The following is a 10,252-nucleotide window of genomic DNA, read 5'->3' as shown; positions in this document are numbered from 1 at the left end:
AACCTCCTCTCTGCAGGTTTAAGTTCTGCAGGTTTAAGTTCTGCAGGTTTAAGTTCTGCAGGTTCTGCAGAGGGGAAACAGAACCTCCTCTCTGCAGGTTTAAGTTCTGCAGGTTTAAGTTCTGCAGGTTTAAGTTCTGCAGGTTTAAGTTCTGCAGGTTTAAGTTCTGCAGGTTTCAGTTCTGCAGGTTTAAGTTCTGCAGGTTTCAGTTCTGCAGGTTTCAGTTCTGCAGGTTTAAGTTCTGCAGGTTTCAGTTCTGCAGGTTTAAGTTCTGCAGGTTTAAGTTCTGCAGGTTTAAGTTCTGCAGGTTTAAGTTCTGCAGGTTTAAGTTCTGCAGGTTCTGCAGAGAGGAAACAGAACCTCCTCTCTGCAGGTTTAAGTTCTGCAGGTTTAAGTTCTGCAGGTTTCAGTTCTGCAGGTTCTGCAGAGAGGAAACAGAACCTGCGGGGATCCTTCAGGCACATTTTTCTGTAGCAGCTCGTATCAGAGAACCAAAGCAGACCAAACCGAGAGCTAAAGAAACGTTCGTGTCTCTTGGCTGGAACGTCCTTCTCTGATTGGCTCTACGAGGGGAAGCAGATGGAGCAGCACTCCAGACAGATTTCCAAACAGTCGGATGAGCCACAGCAGCCCTCCAACATCCCGCAGTCCAGCACGGCCTGGCAGGCCTCCTCCGTACAGGCCGCCTCCATGCAGCAGCAGCAGCCGGCCGCAGCGTTGCAGCAGCTGACTCCGCCCACTCCGCAGGCCAGACACTCCCCCACAGCTGAGCAGAAGGACAGCAGCTGGCAGAACAGGCAGGCCAGCAGGCAGTGAGCACAGCAGTCTGCAGAGAGTCAGCTGATGAGCCACATGCACAGAACAACTCATTTCAACTTCACGGATGTTACAGCTTCTCCAAAAAAACATTTGATTTATGTCAATATTCACTGCAAAAAAGTAACTGATCTGATTATTTATCTTTTTGTACAAGACTCCAGTTTTGTAAATTGAACCAGAGTGAGTCATGGAGTTCCTCAGGGTTCTGTGCTTGGACCGATTCTTTTTACTTTGTACATGCTTCCATTAGGTAACATTATCAGACAGCATGGCATAAAGTCCATTGTTATGCTGATGATACTCAGCTGTACTTATCTATGAAACCAGATGAAACCTACAGGTTGGTCAGACTACAAGCCTGTCTTAAAGACATAAAGACCTGGATGACTCAGAACTTTCTGCTTTTAAATCAGACAAACTGAGTTATTTCTGACCAGGATCTGTCCTCTGACTCTCATATAAAACTGGTTTCTGCCTTCTTTCACCTTCGTAATATCATTAAAATCAGGACCATCCTGTCTCAGGGTGATGCAGAGAAACTGCTCCATGCATCTGTTCCTTCAGGACTGAACTACTGTAATTCCTTATTATTGTTCTGTCCCACAGATTCTCTGAAAAGCCTCCAGCTGATCCAAAACCCTGCAGCCAGAGTTCTGATGAGATCCAACAGCAGAGATCATGTTTCTCCAGTTTTAGCTTCTCTTCATTGGCTTCCTGTTAGATTCAGAATAGAATTTAAGATTCTTCTCCTCACATATAAAGCTCTTAATGACCGAGCTCCATCACATCTTAAAGATCTCACAGTTGGATATTTCCCCAACAGAGCACTTTGCTCTCAGGCTGCAGGTTTCCTTGTGGTTCCCAGAGTTTCTAAAAGCAGAATGGGAGGCAGAGCCTTCAGTTATCAGGCCCCTAAAAGCAGAATGGGAGGCAGAGCCTTCAGTTATCAGGCCCCTAAAAGCAGAATGGGAGGCAGAGCCTTCAGTTATCAGGCCCCTAAAAGCAGAATGGGAGGCAGAGCCTTCAGTTATCAGGCCCCTAAAAGCAGAATGGGAGGCAGAGCCTTCAGTTATCAGGCCCCTAAAAGCAGAATGGGAGGCAGAGCCTTCAGTTATCAGGCCCCTAAAAGCAGAATGGGAGGCAGAGCCTTCAGTTATCAGGCCCCTAAAAGCAGAATGGGAGGCAGAGCCTTCAGTTATCAGGCCCCTAAAAGCAGAATGGGAGGCAGAGCCTTCAGTTATCAGGCCCCTAAAAGCAGAATGGGAGGCAGAGCCTTCAGTTATCAGGCCCCTAAAAGCAGAATGGGAGGCAGAGCCTTCAGTTATCAGGCCCCTAAAAGCAGAATGGGAGGCAGAGCCTTCAGTTATCAGGCCCCTAAAAGCAGAATGGGAGGCAGAGCCTTCAGTTATCAGGCCCCTAAAAGCAGAATGGGAGGCAGAGCCTTCAGTTATCAGGCCCCTAAAAGCAGAATGGGAGGCAGAGCCTTCAGTTATCAGGCCCCTAAAAGCAGAATGGGAGGCAGAGCCTTCAGTTATCAGGCCCCTAAAAGCAGAATGGGAGGCAGAGCCTTCAGTTATCAGGCCCCTAAAAGCAGAATGGGAGGCAGAGCCTTCAGTTATCAGGCCCCTAAAAGCAGAATGGGAGGCAGAGCCTTCAGTTATCAGGCCCCTAAAAGCAGAATGGGAGGCAGAGCCTTCAGTTATCAGGCCCCTAAAAGCAGGATGGGAGGCAGAGCCTTCAGTTATCAGGCCCCTAAAAGCAGAATGGGAGGCAGAGCCTTCAGTTATCAGGCCCCTAAAAGCAGAATGGGAGGCAGAGCCTTCAGTTATCAGGCCCCTAAAAGCAGAATGGGAGGCAGAGCCTTCAGTTATCAGGCCCCTAAAAGCAGAATGGGAGGCAGAGCCTTCAGTTATCAGGCCCCTAAAAGCAGAATGGGAGGCAGAGCCTTCAGTTATCAGGCCCCTAAAAGCAGAATGGGAGGCAGAGCCTTCAGTTATCAGGCCCCTAAAAGCAGAATGGGAGGCAGAGCCTTCAGTTATCAGGGCCTTAAAAGCAGAATGGGAGGCAGAGCCTTCAGTTATCAGGCCCCTAAAAGCAGAATGGGAGGCAGAGCCTTCAGTTATCAGGCCCCTAAAAGCAGAATGGGAGGCAGAGCCTTCAGTTATCAGGCCCCTAAAAGCAGAATGGGAGGCAGAGCCTTCAGTTATCAGGCCCCTAAAAGCAGAATGGGAGGCAGAGCCTTCAGTTATCAGGCCCCTAAAAGCAGAATGGGAGGCAGAGCCTTCAGTTATCAGGCCCCTAAAAGTAGAATGGGAGGCAGAGCCTTCAGTTATCAGGCCCCTAAAAGCAGAATGGGAGGCAGAGCCTTCAGTTATCAGGCCCCTAAAAGCAGAATGGGAGGCAGAGCCTTCAGTTATCAGGCCTCTAAAAGCAGAATGGGAGGCAGAGCCTTCAATTATCAGGCCCCTAAAAGCAGAATGGGAGGCAGAGCCTTCAATTATCAGTTCCCTAAAAGCAGAATGGGAGGCAGAGCCTTCAGTTATCAGGCCCCTAAAAGCAGAATGGGAGGCAGAGCCTTCAGTTATCAGGCCCCTAAAAGCAGAATGGGAGGCAGACTCTTCAGTTATCAGGCCCCTAAAAGCAGAATGGGAGGCAGAGCCTTCAGTTATCAGGCCCCTAAAAGCAGAATGGGAGGCAGACTCTTCAGTTATCAGGCCCCTAAAAGCAGAATGGGAGGCAGAGCCTTCAGTTATCAGGCCCCTAAAAGCAGAATGGGAGGCAGAGCCTTCAGTTATCAGGCCCCTAAAAGCAGAATGGGAGGCAGACTCTTCAGTTATCAGGCCCCTAAAAGCAGAATGGGAGGCAGAGCCTTCAGTTATCAGGCCCCTAAAAGCAGAATGGGAGGCAGACTCTTCAGTTATCAGGCCCCTAAAAGCAGAATGGGAGGCAGAGCCTTCAGTTATCAGGGCCTTAAAAGCAGAATGGGAGGCAGAGCCTTCAGTTATCAGGCCCCTAAAAGCAGAATGGGAGGCAGAGCCTTCAGTTATCAGGCCCCTAAAAGCAGAATGGGAGGTAGAGCCTTCAGTTATCAGGCCCCTAAAAGCAGAATGGGAGGCAGAGCCTTCAGTTATCAGGCCCCTAAAAGTAGAATGGGAGGCAGAGCCTTCAGTTATCAGGCCCCTAAAAGCAGAATGGGAGGCAGAGCCTTCAGTTATCAGGCCCCTAAAAGCAGAATGGGAGGCAGAGCCTTCAGTTATCAGGCCCCTAAAAGCAGAATGGGAGGCAGAGCCTTCAGTTATCAGGCCCCTAAAAGCAGAATGGGAGGCAGAGCCTTCAGTTATCAGGCCCCTAAAAGCAGAATGGGAGGCAGAGCCTTCAGTTATCAGGCTCCTAAAAGCAGAATGGGAGGCAGAGCCTTCAGTTATCAGGCCCCTAAAAGCAGAATGGGAGGCAGAGCCTTCAGTTATCAGGCCCCTAAAAGCAGAATGGGAGGCAGAGCCTTCAGTTATCAGGCCCCTAAAAGCAGAATGGGAGGCAGAGCCTTCAGTTATCAGGCCCCTAAAAGCAGAATGGGAGGCAGAGCCTTCAGTTATCAGGCCCCTAAAAGCAGAATGGGAGGCAGAGCCTTCAGTTATCAGGCCCCTAAAAGCAGAATGGGAGGCAGAGCCTTCAGTTATCAGGCCCCTAAAAGCAGAATGGGAGGCAGAGCCTTCAGTTATCAGGCCCCTAAAAGCAGAATGGGAGGCAGAGCCTTCAGTTATCGGGCCCCTAAAAGCAGAATGGGAGGCAGAGCCTTCAGTTATCAGGCCCCTCTCTGTGGAACCAGCTGCCAGTTTGGCTTCAGGAAGCAGACACCCTCTCTACCTTTAAGATCAGGCTGAAACTTTCCTTCCTGATAAAGCTTATAGTTAGGGATGGCTCAGGTGAGCCTGAAACAATTTATTTTTGCAAATCCGATTTGATCACATTCTCCTTTAATGACTTCAGCTCTAAATGATGGAAATATTCTATTTTTGATGTCACAGCTTCATCCTTGAGCTGCTCCATCTGATGTGTGATAAAAACTGGCTTCACATGTTTCAGGATGTTCTGTCGGTTAATAAAACCAGAGCAGCTGGAAGGAGAGGGCGGGGCTCGGTGTGCTCTGCAGAGATAAGCTGCCCCCCCGCTGCAGGCGATAAACGGCGGATGGGCGTGTCCCTGCTTCTGTCAGGCGGGGGGTAACTTTCCGTTGATCTGAAGCCAGTGTGATGGTCAGACCGTGTGACCACCTGCGGGGGGGCAGATAATAACCATCTGATGCAACACCTTCCATGAAATGCTAAAAAATAAAAGTTTTGGTTCATTTCCAGGATCCTTGAAAATGTTTTAGTGAATATTGTCTCAGGAGGAAGGAATGATTGGCTGTCTGAACCCGTTCTCTGCTGTCACCATGGTTACAGCACCACAGTTACCCCGAACAGCCCCATGCGCCCGTTTATCAGCCGAACGCCTGCAGCGGGGGGGCAGCTTATCTCTGCAGAGCACACCGAGCGATGCCCCGCCCTCTGTTCCTGAGGAGCGGGATGACCTCCACAGAAACATCTCACCGCCTGACGGCAGCTTTTAACACACCTTCGCTCAAAGGTCCATCAAAAACCACCTCAGGTGAGCCTTTTCAAGACCTTCATTCTCTCCAAAGTCTGGAAAACTCCTTCCAGAACCTCCAAAACGGGCTCAGACTCTCCTCATTAGAAGGTTCCTTCAGGTTCTTGCTTCGGGAACATTCCTGATGACATCATGTGAACCGGTTGGCTCTGATTGGTCAGCCACCATCATGTGGTGAATGCCACCAACCACTGTTCAGAACTCAATCAGCTGATTGGCTCACCGTCTCCAGCAACTTCCTTAATGTGGGCGGCGTCTGTCTTCAGAGAGGTGTGGCTTTTAGTGGAGGATAGACGCTTCTTATTGGTCCTCTGATGATGATGTCGTTTACAGGCGGAGGGCTGAAAGGTGGAGGAGGAAGAAGGAGGAGTACAGACAGGTGGAGGTGACTGAGCTGAGCGGTCCACACCTGGGAGACGACAAAAACATGACATCACACATGACATCACACGACATCACATGACATCACACACGACATCACTCATGACATCACACCTGACATCACACCTGACATCACACCTGACATCACACACGGCTTCAGGCATGACATCACACCTGACATCACTCATGACATCACACCTGACATCACACACGGCTTCAGGCATGACATCACACCTGACATCACTCATGACATCACTCATGACATCACACACGGCTTCAGGCATGACATCACACCTGACATCACTCATGACATCACACCTGACATCACACACGGCTTCAGGCATGACATCACACCTGACATCACTCATGACATCACTCATGACATCACACCTGACATCACACCTGACATCACACCTGACATCACTCATGACATCACACCTGACATCACACACGGCTTCAGGCATGACATCACACCTGACATCACACCTGACATCACACACGACATCACACCTGACATCCCACCTGACATCACACACAACATCACACCTGACATCACACCTGACATCACTCATGACATCACACATGACATCACTCACGGCTTCAGGTGGTGCCACAGGTGCTGGTCGCTCACCTTTCAGTTTCTGCAGAACTGCCAGAGGTTGAGAGATGTCGTCGGTGGAGGACCTGTCCATCAGAGAGTCAGTACCGTCCAACCTATCAGAGAGAGGGGGAGGAGCTTCACCTGCGGGAGGACAACAACAACTTGGAAATGATTCGGTCAAACGTTTCCGGTTCAGACCGAACAGTTCAGTTAGAGTCTGCTGCAGGTGCATCAAAGGCGGTTTGCTCCGGTTTGGATGAGGGAGCGGTCTGATATCCGGACCATTTGATGGTTCTGATGCATCCAGATTAACTGATCTGGACTTGTGCAGCTGGTCCAGATCAGCTGCTCCAGAGCAGCTGGTCCAGAGCAGCTGGTCCAAAGCAGCTGGGCCAGAGCAGCTGGTCCAAAGCAGCTGGGCCAGAACAGCTGGCCCAGAACAGCTGGTCCAGAACAGCTGGTCCAGAACAGCTGGTCCAGAGCAGCTGGCCCAGAACAGCTGGTCCAGAACAGCTGGTCCAGAGCAGCTGGTCCAAAACAGCTGGTCCAGAACAGCTGGCCCAGAACAGCTGGTCCAAAACAGCTGGTCCAGAGCAGCTGGTCCAGAACAGCTGTCCCAGAACAGCTGGTCCAGAACAGCTGGTCCAGAACAGCTGGCCCAGAGCAGCTGGTCCAGAACAGCTGGTCCAGAACAGCTGGTCCAGAGCAGCTGGTCCAAAACAGCTGGTCCAGAACAGCTGGCCCAGAACAGCTGGTCCAAAACAGCTGGTCCAGAGCAGCTGGTCCAGAACAGCTGTCCCAGAACAGCTGGTCCAGAACAGCTGGCCCAGAACAGCTGGTCCAGAACAGCTGGCCCAGAGCAGCTGGCCCAGAGCGGTTGAAACTTGGACTTTTTAGCCCCTCCTCTCATGTCTCCTTGTTGCCACGGTTACTGACATGGTTCCGCCCCTTACCTGTGCCGTGGGGCGGGAGCATGCTGTCCACCTCTGGCTGACCAGACATGGGCTCTGATTGGCTGTGGTCCCTGTTAGCTCCACCCTCAGAGTCATGTGATGTCACGTCCATCCTGCTGAAAGAAAGCAGAGCTTTCAGGACGTAAAACCAGACGGATGCCGAACCAAACACGGCCCGCTTCTGTCCAGAACTTTTCCAACACAGCACCACAGCCGAAGGGCTGGAAAACGTATTTCCTGTTCCGGGACCGTTAAGATGTTCTGTAAAAGAATTTCAATAAAGTTTGACCAAAGAAATTAAAAGGAAGCAGAGCTGATGAGACAGAACCGAACCTCTGCTGTCAGAACCGAACCTCTGCGGCCAGAACCGAACCTCTGCGGCCAGAACCGAACCTCTGCTGCCAGAACCGAACCTCTGCTGTCAGAACCGAACCTCTGCGGCCAGAACCGAACCTCTGCGGCCAGAACCGTACCTCTGCTGCCAGAACCGAACCTCTGCTGTCAGAACTGAACCTCTGCGGCCAGAACCGAACCTCTGCTGTCAGAACTGAACCTCTGCGGCCAGAACCGAACCTCTAATGTCAGAACTGAACCTCTGCGGCCAGAACCGAACCTCTAATGTCAGAACTGAACCTCTGCGGCCAGAACCGAACCTCTGCTGTCAGAACTGAACCTCTGCGGCCAGAACCGAACCTCTGCTGTCAGAACTGAACCTCTGCGGCCAGAACCGAACCTCTGCTGCCAGAACTGAACCTCTGCGGCCAGAACCGAACCTCTGCTGTCAGAACTGAACCTCTAATGTCAGAACTGAACCTCTGCGGCCAGAACCGAACCTCTAATGTCAGAACTGAACCTCTGCGGCCAGAACCGAACCTCTAATGTCAGAACTGAACCTCTGCGGCCAGAACCGAACCTCTGCGGTCAGAACCGAACCTCTGCTGTTAGGATCACCAGGAGCAGCGTGTCAGCTGACCTGAGGAGGAGCAGCACCAACGGACTCCGGGCAGCGGGCGGGATGAAGTTCAAAGTCCTGCAGCAGCTCCGAAGCAGCTGAGATATCGTGACTCACAGCTCAGTCTGTTTCCATCTGCTGCCCAGAAAGAAAAGACTTTACTGTCGAGTTTAGAATCGCAGCTATTGGCAAAACATGACCCCCGGAGGCCGGGCTCAACAGCACGGGTTTCACCTGAGTCCGAACACATTTACCTTCTTCAGTTTGAAGAGTTCAGAGCCGTCCATTTATGTTTAGGTTTCGATATCCTCAAGATAAGCCAAAAGAAGCATTGCTTCGTCTTAAAGGAACATAACTGAATCATCTAAGAGTAGACCTCAGAGGAAGTAAAGGAAAAGACTCTAAGACTGGGCCCTGGGGGACCCCACATGACAGAGGAGCACAGGAAGACTGAAACCCAAATGAAAAGACTCTAAGACTGGGCCCTGGGGGACCCCACATGACAGAGGAGCACAGGAAGACTGAAACCCAAATGAAGAGTTTCACCAAAAACTAGTTCAGAAGTGAAGAACCGTTCAGATGAGAGAAGAAACGTCTCCAGGAACCAATAAGAAGAAGTCCAGGTGACCTTGTGATTGATCTGATGTGTCGACTGGATCAGATCCACCTGATCGTTAGATTCTCGGTCAGGTTTCATCTCAGAGTGTCGTAAACACAGATGTAGGTATAACCAATCAGCTGAGCCGCTTCTTTAAAGAATATTGCTTTAAATAATGCAGAAAACTGGACTTTAATACTGATTTTAAACCGTTTTTATGTTGTTTCTGTTGCTTTTTCCCCATTTTCTTTATTTAACCAAGAATAAAAACACTTCTGGTTAAAAAGTCTCTTTTCCAAGAGTGTCCCGACCAAAACTACATGTTTACACGTGTGTAACACGTATATAACACATATATAACATATATAACATATATATAACATATATAACATATATATATAACATATATAACATATATATAACATATATAACATATATATATAACATATATAACATATATAATATATATAATATATATATATATATATATAACACATATATAACATATATAACATATATAATATATATAATATATATATATATATATAACACATATATAACATATATAACATATATAATATATATAATATATATATATATATATAACATATATAACATGTTACCTTATCACACATTCTACAGCAGAAGTAAGATGAGCAGAACCATAAATATATTTAATCATCACTCAGAGTTTTTACATTTTTACTTTTACTTTCTCTTTTTAATCTTCAGTAAAACTGAAAAAAGATTAAAAAACAGTTTAAATGATAAAAGTTACGAAAACAGAAAGTTTCTCACCTGCAGCGTCTGTCTGTGTCTGCAGCGTCTAACACTCTGATGGCTGCCGCCTGCGGCACTTCCTTTAAGCACACACAGAAACACACACAGAAACACACAGAAACACACACAGAAACACACACAGAAACACACAGAAACACACAGAAACACACAGAAACACACACACTCTGTGACACACAGAAACACACAGAAACACACAGAAACACACACACTCTGTGACACACACACACACACACACACTCTCTCGGTGTGTTTTTCCACAGCTGCCCTCAGAGTTTCACTCAGCAGAAAGGCGCCTCCTGCTGGCTTAAAGCATATTTCACCCTGAACAGAAACGTTCTTTTCCTTCCTGGTTCGGAGCCGGAAGCTCAGCCCGACCCAAAAGAACCAGCTGCCCTCAGATCTCCACCTGTCTCACCTGTTGGCCTCTGGCAGGTGACCTGTCTCACCTGTTGGCCTCTGGCAGGTGACCTGTCTCACCTGTTGGCCTCTGGCAGGTGACC

The 10,252-nt window shown here is 49.0% G+C and overlaps 1 protein-coding gene across 3 annotated transcripts in view; it reads right to left on the bottom strand.

Annotated features, from left to right (window-relative positions):
* The window catches only part of LOC140272386 (uncharacterized), a 10,585-nt gene extending 333 nt beyond the window's left edge, over positions 1–10,252 (bottom strand). The window contains exons 1-5 of one of the 3 annotated variants that reach the window (XM_072367816.1): positions 9,750–10,252; positions 7,402–7,514; positions 6,479–6,589; positions 5,690–5,875; positions 1–826 (exon numbers count right to left, since the gene is read on the bottom strand). The exon at positions 1–826 is cut by the window's left edge and continues 333 nt beyond it. In XM_072367816.1, coding sequence (XP_072223917.1) covers positions 564–826; positions 5,690–5,875; positions 6,479–6,589; positions 7,402–7,513 — 672 coding nt within the window. In that variant the 5' untranslated portion in view covers position 7,514; positions 9,750–10,252 and the 3' untranslated portion in view covers positions 1–563. Of the gene's footprint in view, positions 827–5,689; positions 5,876–6,478; positions 6,590–7,401; positions 8,341–9,749 lie in introns of those variants that run through there. The other 2 variants (XM_072367814.1, XM_072367815.1) reach the window with 2 other exon arrangements.

The sequence above is a fragment of the Leuresthes tenuis genome, unplaced genomic scaffold (genome assembly GCF_036924035.1).
Source record: "Leuresthes tenuis unplaced genomic scaffold, fLeuTen1.0.hap1 SCAF_16, whole genome shotgun sequence".
Classification (NCBI taxonomy): domain Eukaryota; kingdom Metazoa; phylum Chordata; class Actinopteri; order Atheriniformes; family Atherinopsidae; genus Leuresthes; species Leuresthes tenuis.
This window is presented reverse-complemented; position numbering and strand designations above follow the sequence as displayed.